General features: G+C 39.4%; 1 protein-coding gene across 1 annotated transcript in view; it reads left to right on the top strand.

Moving 5' to 3' along the window:
* The window catches only part of LOC126259624 (glutamyl-tRNA(Gln) amidotransferase subunit A, mitochondrial), a 185,949-nt gene that overhangs the window by 109,536 nt on the left and 50,136 nt on the right, over positions 1-26,277 (top strand). Inside the window, exons 5-6 of the mRNA XM_049956543.1 lie at positions 5,910-6,085; positions 21,594-21,799. Of these exons, the coding sequence (XP_049812500.1) occupies positions 5,910-6,085; positions 21,594-21,799 (382 nt within the window). The remainder of the gene's footprint in view (positions 1-5,909; positions 6,086-21,593; positions 21,800-26,277) is intronic.

Raw genomic sequence — 26,277 nt, 5'->3', positions numbered from 1 at the left:
TTGCCGGCTGGCTGCAGCGTTTACACTGCTGAGCTGGTCGATATCTTTCGAGCCCTAGAGTATACCTGCTCCTGCTCAGGTGAGTCGTTCGTGATCTGTAGCGATTCCCTGAGCGGTTTACGAGCTCTCGACCAGTGTTTCCCTCGTTCTCGTCTGGTGATGGCTATCCAGGAGTCCCTGCATACTCTCGCCCGTTGCGGCCGCTCTGTGGTCTTTGTGTGGACCCGCGGTCATGTCGGTATCCCGGGCAATGAACATGTTGACCGCGTGGCGAAAGAGGCCACCAGTAACCCATCTCTGCAGATTGGCCTCCCGGCGACTGATTTGCGGGCACTCTTATGCCGCAAAATTTTCGACCTATGGGACACTGAATGGCGCAACCTGCGAATGCCAAACAAACTTTGCTCTATCAAGGCGACGACGACTGTGGCGGTCGTCCATGCGGGTCTCCCGCCAGGAGTCTGTTTTCCTCTGCCGGGTGCACATTGGGCACACTCGGCTGAAGCACGGCCACTTATTGCGCCGTGAGGATCCACCTCTATGTCGCTGCAGCTCCGTTTTATCTGTGGTCCACATTGTATTGGAGTGTACGCTTTTAGCTGTGCTCAGGCAGACATTCGCACTGCCTGACACGCTTCCTGCCCTTTTAACTGATGACCCTGCTATGGCTGGCTTAGTTTTGCGTTTTATTCGGGCAGGGGGTTTTTATCATTTAATCTATGTGTTTACGTTTTAATTTATTGTTTTGTGCTGATTCTGCCCTTTGGCCTACGGTTTTAAACTCAGTTTTTAATGTGTTCTCGGTGGTTGGCTTTTCCTTTTTTTGTTCCTATGGTCGGCCAAGCACCGTCACACTCTGTGTGATTTTATTTCGTTTTGTCTGGTCCTTGTCTACGTTTCTTTTGTTCTGTGTCGCCTGTCTCCTATTCTGTTGAACGTTTTTTATTCTCTGTGGGTATTTTTGGTATTTGGAAAAAGGGACCGATGACCGTCGCAGTCTGGTCCCCTTAACCCCCACAAACCAAACCAACCGTTGCTTGGAGTTTTGCCACTTCACATATATTGATTAGACAATGTCCATTGGTATTTATCTTTTTTGCTTGCTGAGAAATTCTCTGTGTCTGTGCTCACATTCTCTGCCAATTTGTGCATTGAAATCTTCAAGAAAAGACTTGACATGGTGTTGAGGGATCTTAGTGAGTGCCCATTCAAGTTTTGACCAGAATTTCTCAACTTTGTTCTTGTCAGGGTCATGGTTAACGGGGGCATGTGCGATTACAAATGTATAGGCTTTGCTGGCATATGTAACTGTAAGTATAGAGAGACGTTCTGAGGGTGAGGTGAAATGTATCACAGAATGATCGATACTGTTGTGCACTAGAAAAGCAGATCCCAATGTATGTGAATTACTATTTTAAAGTGAGGTTGTAGTTTTTTCTCGTGTTTCTTGTAGAGTATGTATCTGTATTCTGAATTTGTAGCAGGAGTCCATCAGCATCTTCAGTTCTCCTGTTTTGGTCAGCGTCTGTACATTGAGGGTACCAATGAAATGCTTTCTTTTGGGTTTGAGGAGTTCATGGTCCCCCAGCAACTGAAAGAACAGGTTTGCCTTCGCTCTTGTCAGCTTGGGGCGAGGGTAGCTACATTGTTGCATGTGTTTCCTGATGTCGAGTTCGCGGCTGATTCCAGTTGGTGGGCCTGAGCCCAAGTAGAGTGAGTCACACATTGGATTTAAATCGCCCTCGTTTTAAGGGTAGTTAGTCCATGTGGCTTCTGATGTTTTGCTGTCATTGACAGATGTCTCTTGGTGTTCTAGTTTTTTATCCTGCTGTATCCCGGCTTGGGGTGGGCACCACAACCACTGAGCTACTCAGTCCACCCAGTAATTGCTACAGACAGAATTACTTTTGTTGTTGCTGTTGTTGTTACTTGTATGAATATAAATGAAGAAATATGCATATACACGTCATCAAGCGTTCAACAGCATCCATTTGTAGTCTCACCCTCCCACACATCACCAGTAGTGTTTCAGTCTCTTCAGAAAAATTAATTGCTTTGTTTCAAATGCTTCGAGAGGAGTAAGATGTACAAATAATTTTGTTACTTATCTTCATTTTCTTGTTGTTGGCTGCAGTTTGTTGCGTCAAGGGATAGTTTCTTGAGGTTGAAATTTTGACTTTGTGGGTTCCAGTTTGCGTGATAATTGATGAAGTAATGTCTGTTTCAATGACTCTTTTATTTTACCCATTCTTCTATGTCAAACTGTCATTACAATCTCCACTTTAGAACATAAATTCACATTGTTATTGCCAATCCGATTCCATCAGAGGCACGCCCACTACTATTAACTCATTCTGCCATGCTAACAATATTCCAGAGAGTTTACAAAATTTCTTAACAAAAGAAGAATCTTCACCAAGTTATATCATTATTTTGTAAATGAGTCCAGAAATAAATTTAATAAATATTGTCAGATTGTGGAATTAATAATGGGAATTTTAAGTATGCTAGATATTTCATAATTTCCAGTGTTTCTAAAATAAGAGTAATTTTAACCACACATACAGAGTTAGTACATATCAATTGTAACAAATTAATTTCTTTTTATACATTTTAGCCTTAAATATAATGCATATGAAATTCTTTTAGTGAAACAGCTGAGATAATGTTCACCTATACAAGATTTGAAAATATCCCTATTATCGACTGTTTCTATATATGTAAAAAAAGGTAATGTTTGAGGAGGGTGTCCCATTACATATTCAGTAACCTCATATTTCATGCATTCAGGAAAATAATGGTATGTACATGGACTTACCATTATGTTCGTGAAACAGATTAAATACAACAGATTTCCAAATTTGCGTAACTCTGAGTGATTGGGAATGTACTCGGGATCCTGATGAGAGGCAACATAATTACTAAAAACATCTTTGTTTTCTTATGACACATCAGATGTGAGTGAAATCTCTGAAAATGTACACAGGTCCCCCTTGGTGCCAGCCATTTTACCCGTTGCTTGCCATTATGTTCCCATGGCTGGCTGCTGTTAACAATGAACCATTGCCCGACATCTCTTGAGTGATATTAGAAATTTTTCCTGCTTTATTATCTTCTGCCGCTAATAGGTAGTGCTGATTGCCCTATAACTCAAAATACATGGCAGTAGTGCTTATCATTGTGTTTCCCTGGACCACTCAATTTTCAACAAAATTACAAATGAAGAACTGGATGCAATTTAAACTCTTATAAAGACCAACATTAACACAGTCCAGTGACTCAGACAAAACACTGTCATGCCAATGAAATATTCCCTCTGTTCTTAATGCAGTTTTTTTAATGGATGTGGTCAACTGGAAACACATCCTTTATCTCATATTTTGATGTAATCTTCATAATCTGACTTTTTTTTTGCAAAATTAATTAATGAAACTAAATGATAAGTTCAGTTGAACACATTGCCTTAAGATTATCTTGTGCTGTGTGGATATGTACAGTCAGATTTGATTTTTTTTTTAATTTGGCATTAACCTAGAGCAGTACAGATTGACTGACTGAATTATAGAATTAACCACTGTTTGATTTTAACTTTTAGTTTTTGTAAGTAATAAGAGCTGCATGTCAAGCAGACCGTTTTAATAGCAATTCTTCTTCATTATTCTTAACAGATACATTACCTCATTCAGTTACACTTAATGTACAGTTCTAAGTGGGCTTTATAACCAGAAAATTTATACATTATTCATTTAGTCTCTTCACATGTTGAAAGTATGTGAAGAACAGGATTTTAGTAATTACTTGAGAGTTATCAACCTCATGAAAGCTAAGACACCATACTACTACTTGTAATATAAAATCAGTTCTGATTCTCCCTTTGTTCTAACCATTTCAGACAATATCCTTTTTCTTGTGCATGATATTCTGGTTCCTTTATAAACCAAGGCTTCTTTGATATGTAATTAGTGCCATACTTTGCCCTCTCATAAACTTCAGCTCCCATAAACTTCAGCTTCTCCATGAGGTCGTGAATATGACTGTGCCTTCCATGCAGTCAAACATTGATCCTATGTTTCACTTCTGCTTCGCCAGTGGTGTCACTTCTGTAGTAATACTTGACGTTAGAATGAAAAGAATTGTGTTTATTGCCACTAATGTTCCGCTTATTAGCTGCTGACCAAGAATTCTTTTTCTGAAGAACATTGAGACAAGTAAATATATATCAGAATTGGTACTGTATTCTGTTCATCATAAGAATAAACGTGATGTGAACATTACATCATGTTTTCCTCCGTGTTTGCTTAAATCTCATTGTATTTTGTTTCACGTGGATTGTAAGCCAAGCTGTGACCAGTACAGTCAATTACAATGATAAGGATAAGTTTTATGCTGTGTTACATGCACATAGACTGAGCAATAATGCGGGACAGCACTTTTACCGGAACGTTAAACTCGGACAGCACTGGCCCAATTAACCTGCAATGATGTGAGCAGTTGCAGTTCAGACATAAAAAGAGACGAGCAAAGAAACAATATAGCTTTGAATGTCTTTTAATTTTTAAAGAGAGTGAAATAATATTAGGATAAACTCCAACACTACCAGATGCTTCTTAACATAGTACTCTAATTACAAACAAGAGTGATGAAAATTTTTAACATAAACATAGGGTAATTTTACTGAGTGAGCTGTATGTTATGCAAAAGCATACTGCAGGGATTTCACCATATAGTTGAATACTGAAGCCACTGAAGGTATTAATTACAGTCAGTCGTCTGGTAATCTCTTAGCTCCTTCCTTATCCAGATTCGGGAAATACATTTCGGTTCTAGAAGTCACACTTGCTATATTAATAATGAACCTATCAACAACAAAATCCACAAACCAACCAGGCACCACATTTTCTCTTCTTTTATGATGAGCAGTTCTATATACCACCAGCGTTCGGCAGTGACATGTGAAAAAGCTGCACACGTTAGTTCCAGTACATGTGGCAACTTAATAGTCTTGTTACTTCTCAGGCCAAATCCCGCAACTTGGCTCCAGATCAGTTCTGTTGGGTTCATATTGTAATGGTACAGTATCAAAAGAAAAAATATAGAATTTGTATGATGTGCTCGATGCTGTGAAAATGATTGTTATTCATATTTCTACGATACTCGCGCACCTCTGTGGTATAAAACAATGGTCATAGTTCAAATAAAGAGGATTTGGTTTTTCACTTTTGCCTTAAAAATTAAATTGTTATGTTTTCTTAATTCAAGTAACTTTTATGAAAAGTCTTTCATGAAACAGCGATAATTAAGAATTTGTATTTGAAATGGAAACAGGAATTTCACATCCAATATTTAATTAAAAACAAGAAGACGTGCATTATTCATCAAAAAATGATGAGTTCTATAATTACGATATGTAGGTATTTAAAATTGAATGAGAAAAAACTATATTTACTTAACATTCCACTACACTACCGACTGCGCTACACGTATGATTGTTGTGTATGTATCAACTGAAATACACACAGTGACTAGGAAAACTTCAAAGCCGATTATCTCCATAAATTTACGGAAAACATTAAGAGCAGCCTATTTCTCAGCACTTTTTAACTGTGTTCCACACGCGTGTTTCACTACGAATCATAAAGCAGCCTCAGCCATTTTCATTCTGCGCATTAACAGCACTACAATCAGGGCGAGGCTGTGACTGTACACTGTTTTTAAAATAAAAACTACGTAGCTAAATAGTGATTAAGAAAAGGAATATTTACCTGTGAGGCTATGTGTATAATATAGCTATTGTAGTTAGTTGGAACTCGGGCACAAATAAGGACATTGTAAATAGATTTGTGCAAAAATAACAAGCTGGATAAGGAATCAACTATGGATCCTTACTATGATCTGTATTTTTGTTGCAGGGCACTGGGCTCAGATACAGGTGGCTCTGTGCGCAATCCTGCGGCATACTGTGGCATTGTAGGTTTTAAACCTACGTATGGTTTGCTGTCGAGGTATGGTCTCATACCTCTTGTAAATTCAATGGATGTGCCAGGCATACTTACCAGAACAGTTGATGATGCAGTAACAATGTTTAGTAAGTGTAATATGATTTTCTGTATATATTTACTAGCATTTATAGGTAAGGTACTAGTGATCCGTGTCTGATTTGTGTGTGTGTGTGTGTGTGTGTGTGTGTGTGTGTGTGTGTGTGTGTGTGTGTGTGTGTGTCAGTTGAGTACTTCTGTTGGCCCTTCGCATAATATCTGGCTGAGGTATGTTGATTTCAGTAGCACATGAGGTCTTTGTTGAAGCAAAGTGAAAGTATTTGTCACTTTATCAACGGATGTAAGTTATTCATTCACTCCCATATCATTAGTGACTCTCCATGTATACTTTTATTATACTTCATACCTCCTCCATCACAGCCACTGTGCTTCTTTCCTTTAATTGTAGTTGCCTTATCTGTAAACTTCTTCACCCACCTGCACAAATTTTTCTTGTCAACTGCATCATCTTTGTACACTCTCTGTAGTCTTCTCAGATGTCAGAAAGATGACACTGTACCCATGCTAACATATAAATGATGGCCCGTTGCTTCTGCTTAGAATTCTTTATTAATCTGCGAAGAGAAAATAATTCTGAAATGACTGTATAGAGACAAAAATTTAATAGTAATCCATGACGAGTATTTGATACTAGGACAAATAAGAGAAGTAAAAATAGTAGCAGATGGACTGGGGAATGGGGGGGGGGGGTTGGAATGAAATGGAAAGTGTCTTTCCTTGTAACAGCTGAACAATTGACATTGAAGTATTGACATAAAAAACACACAGTCCTGAACCTGAACGATATACAGCAAAGGTTTGATTATACAAGTGTGTTGATTTGCCACTAAACAAAAGAATAGGAAGTGTTACAGACTTAACAAAACCTTCACTTTTCATGGAATAATCCAGAAGTGCTTTAGTAGTGTTTGGACAGATCGCAATTAAATCATTGCAAAGACTGGATTTAGGACTCGTGAAGGTGGTTTTATATGTGGTTGAAGGTGGATTTATGTGAGGAAGAGATCTGTAGACACCTGAAGGCTTCCGATATAATTTTAAACTGCAGAAACTTTCCAGGAGCAGTTGTGGAGTGTGGCCATAGTTCATTAGTTATGAAATGTCAGTTTTAGCTAAAGAATTTGCAGGAAGCTCAGAAATTATGAAAATGGTGTCTGAATACACTGATACAGCCAGAGGTTGAGAGTTTCAAAGGAACTGTTAGGCAATAATTGACTTACATAGGCAAAACAAATAAACAGAAGGTGAATGGGTAGCTTTGAGCGACAATATACTGAAACCTTCCTAGGAACAACTAGGCAAAAAAGACAAGTCTCACTAGAATCCTTGAGTAATGCATGAGATATTAAATTTAATTTATGAAAGGGGAGGACGTAGACATACAGTAAATGAAACAGGCAAAAGATTATGCAGATGTCTAAAAACTAAGATTGACAGGAGGAGCAGAATTATGAAATTGGAATGGCTAGAGGAGAAATGTGAAACTGTAGGTGCAAGCCTGACTGTAGGGAAAGTAAAAAACCTTTGGAGGAAAAATCAGTAACTGTGTGAACATTTAAAGATTTTAGATGAGAGGCCAGTACTAAGCAAAGAAGGGAAGGCTTGGAAGATGGAAGGAAATTACAGAATAACTGTAGAAAGGAGACTTCAAGACAGTATTGTAGAAAGGGAAGAGGAAGTGGATGGAGATGAGAAGAAGATGTGGTAGTAAGGGAAGGAAGAGAGGTATTGACTGGGGAAGATCAAAGAGGAGTGTTGGATCACTACTGAACAGAGGGGTAAAGAAGCCTAGTGTTAAGATTCAAGCTGTCAGTGCAATCAGCTGTAGCTGAACAGTAATTCAGTTGTGAGCATGAAATGAAATGAAATGTGAAGGTACCAGTGTCATGGTACAAGTGGCAAATTTCAGAGATAGTGTAGTAAAGGATGCAATCGGAATTTGTGTCTGGATAATTTAATCAAAACTGGCAGAAACTTGAGATTGGGTAAAGCATGGATTCAGCTCTCACTTTACATAAATCACATACAAAAACTTTCTCTCTCTCTCTCTCTCTCTCTCTCTCTCTCTCTCTCTATCACAGGCAGCCCAGACCGGACTGCAACTGTTATGTTGAGCATCAATCTGAAGTGGGGCAGGAAAAGGGGGAGTGATAGCAGAGTATGGGTGGGGAGACGAACGCTGCTTGGCAGAGTGTGTAGGGACTAGATTGAGACATGACAAGACTGGCTGGCACAGCATCAGTAGGCTGTGGGGCAGGGAGTGTTGCTTGGGGGGGGGGGGGGGGGGGTTATGAGGTGAGGAACAGAAAAGGGGAAAAACAGGCAGGTGTGTAGTTTCGGAAACGGAGAAAAAGTTGTATAGATAACTTCCACCTGCACAGTTCGGAAAAGCTATTGGTGAAGAGGAGGATTTAGATGGCCCAGTTTGGGAAGCAGCCAGTGAAAAAAACCATGTTATGTTTACCTGCATGTTGTGCCACAGGGTGGTCTACCATGCTCTCTGCCGCAGTTTGGCAATGGCCGTTCATCCTGTTGGACAGCTGGTTGGTGGTCATACCAATGTAAAAGGGCTGTGTAATGATTGCAGCAGAGCTGGTATATGACACAGCTGCTTACACTGGTGGCCCAGCCTCTGTTGAGTTAGGATATGCCTGTGACAGGGCTGGAATAGGAAGTGTATTGGACAGGTCTTGTACCTGGGTCTTTCACAGGGATATGATCCCTGTGGCAAGCATTTGTGTTTGGGAGTGGCATAGGGATGGATTATGATGTTTTGGAGGGGTTGGGTGGGCAGAGAACACTATTTTAGGGGGAGTGGGAAGAATCTTGGGTAGAATGTCGCTTACTTCGGTGCATGATGGTAGGTAATCAAAGCCATGATGAAGGATGTGGGTCAACTGTTAAAGTCTGGGGTAATACTGGGCGACTGAGGAGCACTTCTTCATAGTTCATACCTGGTTCTTGGGGGTGCCCAGAGGATTTGGGGGGGGGGGGGGTGCAATGGCTGAGGAGATCTGTTTATGGACTAGGTCTGGGGGATATTGAGAACACCCTTGCCCAGTATGCTGAAGGTCTTGCCATGCCCTTCACTGACAGGCACTATACCTCAGAACTAAGCTGCAAACCTGCAAACTGATTTCCCATGCCATTTCCCCCAATCCTCCCACCAACCTCAAGAGCCAACTATCAATCCAAGCTGCCAATAATGGCAGTCATGTGTGCATGTGGTGTGCTTGCTGTTGTGAACGTGTGTGCTTTTTCTTTTTTGAAGAAGGCTTTGGCCAAAAGCTAAATGTGTAACAGCCTTCTTGTTGTGCCTGTATGCAACTCAATGTGCCATCCTTTGGTGAGTAGCCAGCTATTATTTTCCTAATATTTTCAATTTCCTTTATTACTTTCACAAGGGTTTGATTGTGGGTCGTGTTTTGAAATGGCTACAGGTTTCACACCTTTCCACAGTAAAAATTCCTTTAAAGTTACCCATTATGTATGAGGGAGTCTGTGAGGCTTACCAAAAACTTGAAAATAGTGTTATAAATGTTTTATTACTGTATTTGCATTGGCATGTTTAATAAAGTATTATGTACTTCCACCAACATTCTATAAGTGCAAAGATGTAAATTACCCCTCTTTGACCTGTAAGTAACTGTTCATAAAAGTTAGCAGCAGTTAAGTCATATAATTCCTTGGCTATTACTGGATATAACTTATACTGTAGATGAAATAATTTAATTGGATAGAGAAAAAATCTGTTCACTAAGCAGCAGGTGGGAAATAGCACTACATGTGCTTGGTTCTCACCACCCACTTGGCCTTGATTTATGTTAGTTTCTCCTGTCTCAACATTTTTTCACAGTAAATACTCCTTTCTTCACTCTATTGTAGATTTCTACATCGTTTGTTGCCCTACCTGTCTAGTTTTCACCCCCCCCCCCCACCCCCACCCACTCCCACCTCTATTATGTTCAATGTATTTAGCTTTTCACTCTTACAAACTTATACATAATGTTAAAGAAATAATCTCTGTCTTGCATATTACCCTGTCTTCCACCTTTAATCTCTCAAGTTTTCAAATCTTGTCCGCTGCAGCCCTCAACAATCAGTCTTTCGTTCTCATCCATACGGTAAGTCTCCGCTTACCTGCGGTTCTGGGTGACTTTCCCAAAATCTACCCCTTTTCATACACCTCTCCAGTCCTTTCCCTTCACCCTTCTTCCTTTCCCGTCAACCCTTTTGCCTGCTGCCACTTGGTGAGTAGATTTTTTATCTATTCAATTAAATTATTTTGTACTGTAGATGACTATTCCTATCTTTAACCTTCTGGCGTACTTCACAGGTTCGAAGTAGCTTTTCTGATCTACGTTCTTAAAGTAATAAAATATATTCATGTGCCTAATGTGCTTGCAAATACTGAAATGCCAATATCCATTATTGATAGACCATAGTAGATCTTTCTCACTCCTTGCTATGCATGATTTCCAACTAAATGCAGTGTTGTTTAATCTCCAGAATAAAATACCATCAATAATCTTCCATAACTCCTGCTCAGCTTTTTCTTATTTCTGATTGCTAATGTCCTCACCTCTTTATTGGTGTAAAACTTGAGGTTAAAAAATTAATCGCAAAAATGATACCACGTCCCTCAATACTTGGTTCTGAGAACCCTTTATGGAATTTATTTCTTCTTGGAATTCTCATAAAAACAAGGCCCTTCTCATTAGACGGATATGTAAGAGTGTGCTTTCCACCAGGAATGCTAAAGCTTTATGGTCAATACAGATAAAGATAGTGGATCCCCAAATTAACTTTTGGAATTTTTGTATACTCCCAGCAATAGCTAGCAAATCCTTGTTGTAGCTGTGTAATTTAATTCCTGGTTGTTAAGGCTTCCACTTGTGAAAGCAGTAGTCTTATATTCACCATTTTCAAGATTCCATTCTCCTTCAAATAATTCCAAAGTGACACTGTATTCTGACATGGCAGTTGCTAACTTAAATGGTTCATACATCACATAGTTATTTAGTATAGGTGCTTTCACTAGTGTTCCTTTTATATTCTTAAAAGTTTCTGATGCCCCTTCATCCCATATTTATTTATACCACAACAGTTGAAGATCATTAATTTCGTGATGCTGCATTTACCAATGATAAAATCTGGCTAGTCTGGGGAACAAGCCTAATTATTTTATGCGATCAGATTCTGGCTGATGTTTTATGGCTCTTATCCTTTCAGGATCTGGTTTAATGCCATGTATCGGTACCATATATCCTAAGACCTATAGGTCCTGTCTGTCAAAATGAAACTTTCATAATGTAATAGTAATATCTTCCCCCCCATGAACCAAGGACCTTGCTGTTGGTGAGGAGGCTTGCGTGCCTCAATGATACAGATGGCTGTGCCGTAGGTGCAACCACAACGGAGGGGTATCTGTTGAGAGGACAGACAAATGTGTGGTTCCTGAAGAGGGGCAGCAGCCTTTTCAGTAGTTGCAGGGGCAACAGTCTGAATGATTGACTGATCTGGCCTTGTAACACTAATCAAAACAGCCTTGCTGTGCTGGTACTGCGAATGGCTGAAAGCAAGGGGAAACTACAGCCGTAATCTTTCCCAAGGGCATGCAGCTTTACTGTATGGTTAAATGATGATGGCGTCCTCTTGGTTAAAACATTCCAGAGGTAAAATAGTCCCCCATTCGGATCTCCGGGTGGGGACTACTCAGGAGGACGTTGTTATCAGGAGAAAGAAAACTGGCATTCTATGGATCGGAGCAGGGAATGTCAAATCCCTTAATCGGGTAAGTAGGGAAATGGATAGGTTAAAGTTGGATATAGTGGGAATTAGCGAAGTTCGGTAGCAGGAGGAACAAGACTTCTGGTCAGGTGAATACAGGGTTATAAATAAAAAATCAAATAGGGGTAATGCAGGAGTAGGTTTAATAATGAATAGGAAAATACGAATGCGGGTAAGCTACTACAAACAGCATAGTGAACGCATTATTGTGGCCAAGATAGATACAAAGCCCATGCCTACCACGGTAGTACAAGTTTATATGCCAACTAGCTCTGCAGATGACGTAGAGATTGATGAAATTATGATGATATAAAAGAAATTATTCACATAGTGAAGGGAGACGAAAATTTAATAGTCATGGGCTACTGGAACTCGATAGTAGGAAAAGGAAGAGAAGGAAACGTAGTTGGTGAATATGGAATGGGAGTAAGGAATGAAAAAGGAAGCCACCTGGTAGAATTTTACACAGAGCCTAACTTAATCACAGCTAACACTTGGTTCAAGAATGATAAAAGAAGGTTGTATACATGGAAGAAGCCCGGAGATACTGGAAGGTCTCAGATACATTATATAATGGTAAGGCAGAGATTCAGGAACCAGATTTCAAATTGTAAGACATTTCCAGGGGCAAATGTGGACTCTGACCACAATCTATTGGTTATGAACTGTAGATTAAAACTGAAGAAACTGCAAAAAGGTGGGAATTTGAGGAGATGGTACCTGAATAAACTGAAAGAACCAGAGGTTGTAGAGAGCATTAGGGAACAATTGACAAGAATAGGGGAAAGAAATACAGTAGAAGAAGAATGGGTAGTTTCGAAAGATGAAATAGTGAAGGTAGCAGAGGATCAAGTAGGTAAAAAGACGAGGGCTAATAGAAATCCTTGGGTAACAGAAGAGGGATTGAATTTAAATGATGAAAGGAGAAAACACAAAAATGCAGTAAATGAAGCTGGCAAAAAGGAATACAAAAGTCACAAAAATGAGATCGACAGGAAGTGCAAAATGGCTAAGCAGGGATGGTTAGAGGATAGGTGTAAGAATGTAGGGGCACATATCACTAGGGGTAAGATAGATACTGCCTACAGGAAAATTAAAGAGACCTTTGGAGAAAAGAGAACCACTTGCAAGAATATCAAGACCTGAGATGGAAACTCAGTTCTAAGCAAAGAAGGGAAAGCAGAAAGATGGAAGGAGTATATAGAGGGTCTATACAAGGGCGATGTTCTTGAGGAAATGGAAGAGAATGTAAATGAAGATGAAATAGGAGATACAATACTGCGTGAAGAGTTTGACAGAGCACTGAACGACCTAAGTAGTAACAAGGCCCCGGGAGTAGACAACATTCCATTAGAACTACTGACAGCCTTAGGAGAGCCAGGCTTAACAAAACTCTACCATCTAGTGAGCAAGATCTATGAGACAGGCGAAAAACCCTCAGACTTCAAGAAGAATATAATAATTCCAATCCCAAAGAAAGCAGGTGATGACAGATGTGAAAATTACCGAACTATCAGATTAATAAGCCACAGCTGCAAAATACTAACACGGAATTCTTTACAGACAAATGGAAAAACTGGTAGAAGCCGATCTCGGGGAAGATTAGTTTGGATTCCATAGAAATATTGGAACACCTGAGGCAATGCTGACCCTACAACTTATCTTAGAAAATAGATTAAGGAAAGGCACACCTACGTTTCTAGCATTTGTAGACTTAGAGAAAGCTTTTGACAGTGTTGACTGGAATATTCTCTTTCAAATTCTGAAGGTGGCAGGGGTGAAATACAGGGAGTTAAAGGCTATTTACAATTTGTACAGAAACCAGATGGCAGTTATAAGAGTCGATGGGCACGAAAGGGAAGCAGTGGTTGGGAAGGGAGTGACAGGGTTGTAGTCTATCCCCGATGTTATTCAATCTGTATCTTTATATGTGAATATCAATATAGGGTGCGTCAAAAAAATGTATACACACTTTAAAGTGTCATAGAAAATTTATTTCCCATTCTGCAATGGTAAATTTCTGGAAATGGAAAGCTTAAACTCCAATTGGAAAAATAAGTGTACTTTGAAAATGTGATTAATGTTCAAACTGGTGGCCTTCAGCATCAATACATTTCTGAGCACTAGTCACCACTGATTCCATACATCGTACCAAAGTGTCCAATGGGATTTGTGCACATACCGCCTTAATCTCATTCCAAAGTGTGTCCAGGTTACATGGTTTACATTTGTACACCTCATCTTTTACTGTGCCCCATAAGAAGAAATCCAGCGACGTGAAGTCTGGAGAGCGTGCAGGAAACTCGATTGGTCGCCTGCGTCCTATCCACTGGCCTGGCACATTGTGATCCAGGTATGCTCGTACGTCCCTATGATAGTGCGGCTGGGCGCCATCTTGTTGGAAATAAAACTCATCATTACCGTATAATGCACGAATTGCAGGGAATATGGAGTCGGCAAGTATTGTTAGGTACGTTTCTCCAGTAACAGTACCTTCAAAGCGGAAAGGCCCAATGAATCCCCTTGCAGACAAACCATACCACACATTTACACCAGGCAAATTCACAGCCTTTTCAACTGTAATGTGAGAATTATCTTCAACGCAGTACACACAATTGTGCCTATTGACAGTTCCATTGAATTTGAGTTGGGCTTCATCCGACCAAATTATGCTACCCATAAATCCTGGGTCACATCTCACCATCTCCTGAACCCATTCACAAAATTCTAACCTTCGATCTGGATCGTCGTCACTTATCTGTTGCACCAGCCTTGGAATGTACACACGAAACTTGCCTTTCTTCAGAATGCGTAGCACACTACTAGCACTTACATTAATCTCTCGTGCCGCTTGCCTTGAAGATTTTTGAGGCAAACACTGAAACAATTCCAAGACCGCAGTTGTTGAATCATCACTTGTAGCTGTACGAGGTCGCCCTGATCAACCTTTATGCACATCACACATTGTTCCATGAATTTCGAATTTGTCTCGTAGATGTGTAATTGTTAACCTTGAAGGTGGTTCTGTACCATACTCACTTCTCCACTGTCTTCGAACCGCAGCTGCATTCTCAAACTTCCAGTACCACTTAATTATCTGCTTCCGCGCTTCAAAGCTCAAATGCACGTCCGCCATGTTGCAGTTACTTCTTTGCCACTGCTGCCACCTGTTGAAGAAACATAACATTACTTTCTCACAGATATTTAACCTTGTAGAACGGAAAATTGCCTATGACAGTTCAAAGTGTGTGTAATTTTTTTTTCCCCCGCACCCTGTATATCTGTGTGTGTGTGTGTGTGTGTGTGTGTGTGTGTGTGTGTGTGTGTGTGTGTGTCAATAATTAAAATTCCAGTTTCAAAGCACTGTAAAAAGAGAACCACTGCTCAGAAAGATGTCATCTTTGAACAGTATATTATTGACAAGGTGGAAACCTCATGGGGGAAAATAATAACAACAAAAATTAGACTAATAAATGGTGCTGTAAGCGTCAGAAAATACACCAACTGATACACGGCACACAGCTGTTCCTCGAGTTGTGTCCAAGATGCCCAACATGACTGTCTCCATGAAGGATTGCACACTGCTAAAGCTATTTTACAGGTATGCTGACTGTACACCAGTAGCCCTTCAGAAGTTGTGGACACTCAAGGGTATGGAAAAAGGCATTGGTCCAGTGTCTGCTGAGGGTCTGGAGAAAATGATTACAAAATTCGGAAAGACAGCTTCTTTTTGGAGTGCAGTGTGACAGAGGGAGGAAAACAGTTGATTCACTGTGTGTCGGATATAGTGGCCACAGCATTGCATTAGTGGTCAAGTGATGGTGTGCGAAAATGTGGTGCTGGGGAATTGCCTGAACATTTAGTGTGCCTGCAAACAAGGTGCATAAAATCGTGTGAAACATCCTACACTGCTCTTCATACAAAATCACGCATGTTCAGGAGTTTGCTTCATGCTGACATGCCAACAAGACAGATATTTGCTCTGGAATTTCGTGATCAAATGAAAGTGGACAATGAATGGCCATGGAACATTCTGTGGACAATGAAGACCATTTCCATCTCCAAGGGCATGTCAATCATGTCAATGCCCAGAATTACAGAATGTGGGCAACGCAAGATCATCCTGCAGACACTTATTGAAAGAGCTAGAGATCTTCACTGTAGCCTCACAATATGTATATTCACTTACGAAATTTGTTATTAACAATTCGAACAAATTCAAAAGTAATAGCAGTGTACACGGCTACAACACTAGGAGAAAGGATGATCTTCACTCTAACTTTGGCTCAGAAGGGGGTAAATTACGCTGCCACAAAAGTCTTTGGTCACTTACCTAATAGCATCAAAAGTCTGACAGATAGCCATATTGCATTTAAAGGGAAATTAAAAGAATTTTTTAATGGCAACTCCTTCTACTCATTAGATGAATCTTTGGATATAGCAAGTGGGTAATTTCCACAACCCCACCAAAAATAAATAAATAAATAAATAAAAATAAAAAAATTATGTGTCACGTAATATTTTGTGTAATGTAATATAATATCTTGTATAGACACCTTTTTACCTGACACGTTCCACATCATTACAAAGTGTCGTACTAATGATCTATGGAACAAGTGCTAATCTAATCTAACAAAATCCACATGCACATCAACCAGTACCACTTCATTCTGCAAAGGCATCAGTGGGTGCGTGTTGAGGCCATTGTTAATCGTATTGCCATATTTTTTTCAGGAGATCCTGTTACCTGTACTATAACTGGTAAACGCTGTGAGAGCCTTTAGTGCACTAACGTCACTCCAACCCTTCAACAGTGTGGATGTGTGGGTAGGATAATTTTTATGCAAGATCATGCTCCTGCACACATTGCTTAGCCAGTGAAATGGTGCTGCAGAGGCATTTGGGAAATACTAGAATCATTAGCTGTCATTTGGCAACAGCCTGGCCATGCAGATCACCTGATCTTAATGCCTGTGACTTCTGGCTATGGGGTTATCTGAAATACGTTGTGTTCAATGCTCTCATTGTGAATAAAGTTGAATTGAAGGCATACATTGTGCAACATGTTCTGGACTTGACTCCTGAGACACTGGAATCTGTTGTGGGACTTGCTGTTTCTTGATTTCAACTTGTGACAGAAAATGGTGGACAGCATATTGATCATGTATTGGGCAAGTTGCATGACATTTTGCCTTTATTGCGGTTAATGGCCTCGGGACAGTTAAAAACTAATTTTTCCCTTGCCATCGTGGATGGGCTTCCCAATCTAACAATGCCGCAACTGTTGACTGCTGAACTTGTGCAGTCAGGCACAGTGAAGAGTAAGGGTAGTGTAATGTTTAACTCAAACCATAGCTGTCATATTGCAGTACATCTGTCATTTGTAGCCAACCAATTTACACTAAGGTGCTTACAGCACCACCTTTTGATAAAATTTTTTGGCTCTGTGATATTTCCCCTACATCAGTAATATGCGGTTCAAATTTGACATAACTCTGAGCAGTGGATCTATTTTTACAGTGTTTTGAAACTGGAACTTTAATTATGGACACGCTGTGTGTCGTGTGTCGTGTGTCGTGTGTGTGTGTGTGTGTGTGTGTGTGTGTGTAGCACAGAACTGTGTTTCTACAACTTTTTACAGCAGATTACTAGAGATAATCTCAGCTCGGGACTGTTTACAGCACATGTTATTGGCTGCACAGCAAGTTGCACTTGTAACGTTGCGAATCAATGTGAGATAACTTTATTGCAGTAAGCTACTTTGCAGAACAGCCTGTAGCATTGGAGCCATTGGCTGTGAAGGAGACTGCCAATTGTGGCTTAGCAATGAGTCATTTGAACCTGTCACTATGCTAGCCGTGAGAAGCGGTATCCGTGTCACTTTGAGCAACTGTATATTCAAGCCTCTAAGAATCAAAATAAACTATATTAACTGTAATTCAATCTAGTTAAAAATTAGTACACTACCTTTTGTTATTCAAGAGAATATTGTATAAAAATTTCAGCTTCCTATCTATCATAGTTTCAGAGTTAGAGAAATTTACTTAAATCAAAAACTGACACTTATAAGATTAAATTCAATTAGGATCTATAATAGTTTATCTTGTGGTATCATTAGAAAACATTTCCAGGACTCTCAATGGACAGCACTATTTAATCAGGATTTCCACATTTAAAAACTTTTAACTACTTTTTATTTTTGTAAGATAAAAATTTAAAAAAAAATAACTATTTGTTTTGTTGTTGTGGAATGAATGAGAATGAGTGAGAGTGTGTATGTGGGACATAGGTAAAATTTGAATATTATATTATATACACAATTACATAACTGTGTCGTGGGAAAGTTGTGTTTTACCCACATTGCTGATGACGTATGTCTAAGTGTACTTGCTTTTGTAAGGAATCAGCCAGAATAGCCCTTTGCAGAGTAATAAGTTTCTAAATTTATTTCAAGATTAGTTTTCTATCCATTTGGTTTTGTTAAACATTATATTAATGTTTGCATATTGAAATGACGTAAATGCATCTGTGAATAGTGATTGGCGTAGGACGGTTTTGGCACGAGAATAATCTTGAAGGATAGTTCTGATTGGCTGATCATTTTGATCAACCAGTCAGAGTTAAGCAGTTCCCGCGCACTGCTAGGTAGTTATACAGGGAGAGAAGCAGACTGAACAGGAGTCGCTAGTCAGCTATCGGACATGCAGGTCATGTTGAACGCTTCCGTTTTTATTGTGTGTAAAATGAAATAATTGGCTTCTCATGTCCAGATTGTGTGGCCATAATAGCAGTTGCATTTACAGACAGTTTTGTGAAGTTTGGAAGTTTTTGGATTGTTTTGTTGGAAAGAGAATCGCGCGTGAACTTTCGGCCTTAGTAAAAATTCCGCGTGGCATGTTTCATTTATGGAATGTTTGGCAAGCAGTTTCTTTAATAGAAATCCACTGAAAAGGACTGAATGTGAAACTCATACATAGTAGTAGAGTATTTGACTGTAGATCATGTAATAATTTGGCTCGGACTTAAGTGCATTTCTGGCTGCTTTGCGTGTGAAATGTATTGCATGACTGTGAACTGAGAACAATGATCTTGTTAGTTAATTAAATTTGAGTTGATAGCAGATATTTTTTCTTGAATTATGGAAATAAAAACACTAGTTTCAGAATTTTGACCTTTTACTAAAGAGATGAAGCAATTGCCTCCACCCGAAAATTGTTGTAAGATATTACAGGATAGCTTGCTACTAGAGTTTACGCAGACTTTTCAACGTGAGTATCTACAACGTTTTTCATCAATGCTACTTTTAATGCCATCTGAACAGTACCTACGTATGCAGAGAAACATGCTGGTGATCCGACACCATACTGAGGTAGGTGAAACTTTTGTAGTGAACATTATGATGAAAGACAGTGAATGAACATTTACGCTGCAATATCATTACCCGCCCTGTCCCGCCCCGCCACACATTGTGCTGCCGATGTGTTTTGTTTGGGCTCAGTGACACAGGTATGAGCTACTGCACAGTCGTTGCATAGCCACTGACTGGGCACAGCGCTGCAAAATGGAGGTGTTCTGTCGTTACGCTGGTCAGCTGCTGCAGAGATGTCCTTGGAGATCATTGCTGCCACTGTAGTTTTGCACAACAGAGTTCTTCCATGTCATCTATGATATAATCAGGCAAGTGCCAAAGGTTATGTAAGCATGGGGATACCTGTTGCTGTTCATGCCATTGCTACAGTCAACTATTATTCTTTTCTCACTTTTGAAACCAGTTATCAATTCTTCAGTCACAACCACATTACATTTAGTTTTTCTTTGTTATTTTAGACAACAACACAGTGTTGTGCCTCCTTATACATCTTTAGTTGTTGACTCAGGTTGCCCTGAACAGTGTTGTATTTTCTTCTGTTATTCTCTTCAAACTTCTTGAAAACCCAAAAATGCCACCTCCTTTTCACATCACTAATTTGCACCCTGCACAAGAGAGCGAAACTAGAGTTACATGGTGAATTTGTAACATCCTGTTGCATGTGTGTCACCTTTACCTTGTAGATACTTTCTGGTCGCTGTTCTCAGTGTTAATTACTTTTGTGGTCCTGCTATGCTGTGCCGTTTTTCCAAGCAGTTGGACTCTTTTTATCTTGTTGCGGCTGCTAGAAGAGAGCTTCAGTCTGTCAAAACTACTAAATGACATTAGCAGTTTTGTATGAACTCTTCTGTATTATATGCACAATGTTGTTCTTGTACAACATTTAGGTACAATAATGAATGAACAGATTTGTCTTATTTTGTAACTCATGACAGGTTACAACGTATGTATGTGTATTGCTTTGACATTATCAGTTGAGAGAATGAAAGTTCTTCTAAGGACTCTTCAGATGTTTTTTCATTTACATTCTTGCATGTGTCTCTTTGCTCCTTGACTCTGAGGCACTGCCAAGCCATTACACCTAAAGAACAAGTGCCCTGCCACAGCAGGTGGAGAGGTTTATTCGCCATCGCACCTTGCTGATGTCTGAAAAAGATGTGACTTGCACTTCATTTGCACATACGTAAAACAAAAGCATGTACGCACTGTGGGATGTTCTACACTTACCAACTATTCACACTACGTTTTCACTCCTCACAAACATCTTTCGGTGGCCTAAGGGGATAAAAATGGAACATGTTATTCCTAAGAATCCCATGTTAGTTTGGGCTTACATTTACCAAGAGAAAACAAATGATAAACTCAAAACATTTTAAATCAGGAATTGAAATTATACAGTATTTTGTCCAGGGAGATGCAAGAGTACTAAAATGTATCTTCAAAAAGGCAGTCAGAATGTATCTCTTAAATAATTCATACTACACAATTATGGATTGCTTAGAAAACTGAGAGTAGGAGTTGCTGAAAGAAAATAGTGACATCTGAAACACCTGTGTCATGTTATAATAGGTAATTTAGCCTAGATCTATAGTGTATAATACTAATATCTCACCATCTACTTAAGCTCAGTATCTCAATGAAATGTTTGGCTAGGGCCTCCCGTCAGGTTCTGGTGCAAGTCTTTTGAGTTGACACCGCTTTGGTGACTTGTGTGACAATGGAGATTATGATGATGATGATGATGATGATGATGATGATGATGAAGATAACACAACACCCAGTCCCTGAGCGGAGATAATCTCCGACCCAGCTGGGAAGCGAACCCAGGCTCCTTTGCATGGCATTTAGCCACATTGACCACTCGGCTCGAGATGGACAGTATCTCAATCATCACGAGGGACTGCTACGAGAGTAATTGTATTGGTTATGTTGTACCTCCATTTTATTCCATTGCTCTTTTGTAAAAGTTATTACTTTTTGAGCAACAAATCAATCACTTCACTGGCACTAAAACAAAAATAAGAGTAAATGTAATAATTTAGCTCTAAAACAACATTACTCAAGCATTACTCAAAACTGTTCATTATTTCTACAGAAAGTGAAATTGGCAGAACATGGCTCAAAAATGAGTAACCAAAAGAAAGAAATGCATTCTGTGCTTTCAGGATTGTGGATTTGGAAAAAATATTTTGGAAATACAGCTAAAAACAAGAGATCCAGGATTAAGAAGATGATTATTTGTATACCACTTGTTTTACTTCACCAGCATCTAAATTGCTTGGTCATTTGTAATTTTATGGCTGCAAGGGTAATTGTTTGTGAAGGATCTACTTGTGATGTACATTAAGAAATATTCAAGTTAATTTTCATTATTCCAGACATTCTAGCTGGCCACGACCCAATGGACTCGACTACAGTGCGTAAACCATTTTCGCCAATTTGTCTTCCTAAGGATCTAGATGTTAAGGGTCTGCGAGTGGGTGTGCCTGCAGAGTACCATTGCCCTGGGCTGTCCACAGAGGTGCTGGCAGCGTGGACTGAGGTTGCAGATCTACTGGAACATAATGGAGCAGTTGTTTCACAGGTATGCTGTTTGCTAATGGTTCATCTCTCTTACCTTTCAAAAGTACTGCACATTTTAATTTTTGTGTCATCTGTTTCTCCCAATGTGTTTGTAAACTATCTTCAAGTGTAACCAGCATATCACAAAGTGAAATTACATTGTAATTTTTAGTTGTTCTACAGATCAAAACATGGAAGGGGGCATTGGGGGCCGGCCGAAGTTAAATACTTGCCATGTCCATAAAGAGTATACCACCTGTGCCTATTTTTTACCAAATGGTGAGGACCTTAGTGATCTTACGCTGTCCTCACATGGCACAAGTAAATGTTCATGGATAAGGAACTGGTTTGGTTGTGTGATGTTATAGTGTGAAATTTTGTGTTCCACAGCATTCTATAGGATGAAGAACTTACTAAAACAAGTCAGACATTTGCTTCGTGGAGAGGAATATTGCCGGTGAGACAAAAGATTGCACTCTACATCACAAGCGGAAATTGGGAGATGGCACACTGGCTTTCATCATTTCGAGTTATTGCCCATATTTGGTAGGTTTTGTATTATAATCACCTGACAGAAATGTAAAGTAAAAGATGATGTGGCCAATGACATGGTCACCACTTCCATGTCAACAAGAGATAAACACATCAAAACAGGAAGTAGACAACTGTTAAATATAAAGATAAGGTCAGCTCCTCAAACATCTGAGTTCTCCCCTCCATTTCAATTGAAAGAGACCATAGAAGCTACAAAGAACATGAAACCTAGGAAGGCAGCAGGTGTGGGTGGTATTTACCCTGAGTTTCTATTGCACTATGGGCCTACTTCAAATGCATGAACACCTTCGTTTCAAATACCTTAGACAGGTCATTTGCCAACTCTCTTCAAGAAAACTGAGATAATTGCTGTACTAAATTCAAACAAAGAACCATCCAAATTTTTAAACTACTGCCCCACTGCTCTCTTTAGTTCTCTTTCAAGCTTCTGGAGAGGCTCATTCATAAGAGAATCTGTTCAGCCATAAGCAAACATGTCCCAGTAGAGCAAGTTGGGCTTAGTCAAGGAAGAGGGTATGAGGAACAGGTGCTAGCAAAAACAACTCATATCGAAATGGCTTTGAGAAGCAGAAGATAATCATGGGAAGCTAAATCATCTAACTGTAGCCTATGATACTGTTTGGCATGACAAACTCCAGCTCACATTTGTGTGTTATTCTATATTGCAAACTAACCACTGTAATTGGCAACATGCTGAACAATAGATACTTCCAGGTGTTCTCAGAGAACTCCAAAAGCAGAGTTTACAAAATAAATGATAGTATTCCACTAGGTTCTGTTTTGGCCCCATTCTTTTTTAATTTGTGTAAATATGAGCTTCCAGAAACAAAGGCCAGGAAGTTTTGTTTATGCTAATGATATTGCTCTGAACATTCAGGATCAAAGATTTAGGGAAGATGAAGGAACACCAACATCAGACACAAGGACATTGGATGAATACTTCAAACACAATTATCTGCAACCAAATAGTCAAAAGACCATTGTCTCGACTTTCTACCTGTGAAATCAATAAGCAAACTTCAAATCTACACTCACATTTAGAGATCAGACTGGACACTATTGCATACTCTAAAATTCCTAGGTTTTTGACATACAAAATCGATCTCTGGAATGTGGCAGCTAAAATCAAAACTTGGAACAATATACTCCAGAAGTTAACACTAGAATGGCAGAAGGGGTCAAAATGAACCTTGTGAAATGTTTTTCATTCATTGTCATAACCGGTTTATTTACTTCATTAATGAAATTATATGACTTTTTATGATTTTTTAAATTTTCTTTACCATTTCATTCAGTATACCTAGAACAGCAGAAGGGGTCAACTTGACCCCACCATAATTTCTCTTCTGAATATAAGTAAATTATCCAACAATACAGTGAGCAGTAACGCAGAGCAGTTGCTCCTCATTGTTGCAAATTGGTACATGTACATTCCAGTCCCTCACAGCTTATGTCGTGTCACTCAGTCTGTCTTTGTCCGTGTAACACGTTTTCGAACATTTATCGTCAGTGTGGACTTTCTGATGAAGAAGTGTTACATCTCTTAGAGAATTCCGAAGTTGAATCAAAAATTGACTTTGATGATGATGACGATGATGATGACGATGATTATGTACCTGACACAAGTTGAAGATTGAAGACATTGTGAATGAGGGGTGATAAGTGGAAGAGGATTCAGTTGCTGATATATGTCAGTCATTACCTCTTTCACCACAGCAGGTACAGTTGGAAGCGTCTATCAAGATGATTGCAAGGGATGAAACCGTGTGGGAGATTGGAAATTATTCATCTTCTGGAAGGCGGTTAGCTGTGAATGTTCTGAAGGAGAGAGGTCCCACTGCTAATGTTTGTCAACGAGTAGACAGCTCTGTCATCAGTGCCTTCCATCATGTTTTTGATGAAGCAGTGCTACGTTTCATGAAGAAATACATAGAATCAAATGTTCAAAAAGTACTAAAAAACAGTTACTGGACTGTGTTACTTGAAGAACTGGAGAAACTGATAGCCATCATGTATCTTCGGGGTGTATTGTGCACAAAAGGTATGTCTGTGGATGATCTCTGGTCACACTCTTGGGGGCCTGCTTTTATCAAAGACATTATGCCTTGAGGAAAAGTCAACCCAGGCTGAATGCCTGGCAGCAATCTGAAATTTGGGGAAAGTTAGTTGAAAACAGTATTCACACTTACCGCCCTGGAGAAAATAGAACCATTCACGAGCAACTGTTACCGAGCAAAGCAAGATGCAGGTTTACTCAATTCATGTCCAACTAACCAGACAAACATGGTCTCAAATTCCGATTGGCTGTTGATGTAACGACAAAGTATATATGTAATGATTTCCTGTGGCAAAGAGGATACGCATTGAGAGAAACAACCACTTAGAGAGTACGACGTTGTATGTCCCATGGAGCCATTTGTAAATCAAGGAAGAAAAGTGACCACAAACAACTTCTTTACATCTCTTAAACTTCATTTGTTGGTACAATGAAAAAGATCTATGAAATCCCCGAAGAAGTAACGAAGCCGAATGCTGAAATACACTCCGCCACATACTGTACAATAGTGACAACGCAGACTGCACCTTGACCGTATAGCAAGGAAAGAAGATTAAAAATTTTATTCTTCTGAATACGCTGCATGCTGAAGTACTGATAAGCAAGGAAGGAAAGAAAACCTGAAACCGCAATGTTCTACAATGCGACAAAGTACGGGGTGGACGTGGTTGATCAGATGACCCATAAATATACTACAAAGGTTGCATGTAGGAGATATCTTCTACAACATTCTGGAAATGGCGGTAATAAATGCATGTGTCATCTATAATATAATAACGGACAAGAAATTGGAAAGGAAAAAGTTCGTACTTCAACTGGCAAATGAACTCAAGGGAATGAAAGAGCAAGAACATCAGGCAAAGTTAGAGGATATGGGACAGAAATCACCTAGAAAGCGGAATGCCAAATCAGCCTCTGTAAAGGCAACAACACCAGTGAAAACTGTGTAAAGTGCCACAAAACCGTGTGCAGAAAATGTGTGCTTAAAACAGAAATCGCCTGTGCTAAGTACGTCTAGCAGCTTCAAATGACTTGAATGAAAAGTAATACAGAGCTGTTTGTAAAATACTTCTGAGAGTAAAATGGACCAAATATACTAAATGTGTCTAGAAGGTTGTATGAATAGTTAATAAACTAAAATCCATAGTTAAGAAACTTGTTAGCAGTAGCAACAGTACATATGTATGATACATTATTGTTCAAATAAATTAGTAATTATTATTTGTAATTGTAATTAATTGTTGTGATTACTAGAAAGAAAGTATGGATTAACAAATACTAAAAAAATACTTGTATAAGTCAAACATGAAAATATTTCATGTGGGGTCAAAATGACCCCTTTCCGTCGTTTTAGGAATGTCAGAACCTCCACCGTTCTAGTGTTAACCGGAACCACCTGCGGTGCCACTGCAACAGCCCGCAGACCAGCAACTCTAGCTCTTTCTTACTGAGTCACAGAATACACCACTCACATTAAAATAAAACACACACACACACACACACACACACACACACACACACAGCTCAGTCGAGCAATGCACCTGCCACAGGGCGTATTTGTCCCACAGTGATGGACTGGCTACCAGTACTTAGTAATATTCCACCACCATCCATAAGAAGAGCACAGTAATTGCTGATTATGTGGACAAAAATAATAATAATAATAATAATACAGAATAACCAATTCATTCAGAAATTTCATCGTCAGAACCCCAGTGACTGAGGTATAGAAAGCCATCGTGACGCACAGCAATCAGCCTGCTGGATACTAACTCAAACATGCAAGAAGGCTGGAACAATCAATGGCAGGAGCAATCTTTAATTAAGCATCTCCAATTAATCAAAACTGCGTGGGAGCAACCAGCAGGTTTTCATCTATGCCAATGATA

This window comes from Schistocerca nitens, chromosome 5, assembly GCF_023898315.1.
Source record: "Schistocerca nitens isolate TAMUIC-IGC-003100 chromosome 5, iqSchNite1.1, whole genome shotgun sequence".
Taxonomy (NCBI): Eukaryota; Metazoa; Arthropoda; class Insecta; order Orthoptera; family Acrididae; genus Schistocerca; species Schistocerca nitens.
The sequence above is the reverse complement of the archived record's forward strand: the minus strand, read 5'-3'. Positions and strand labels throughout refer to the sequence as shown.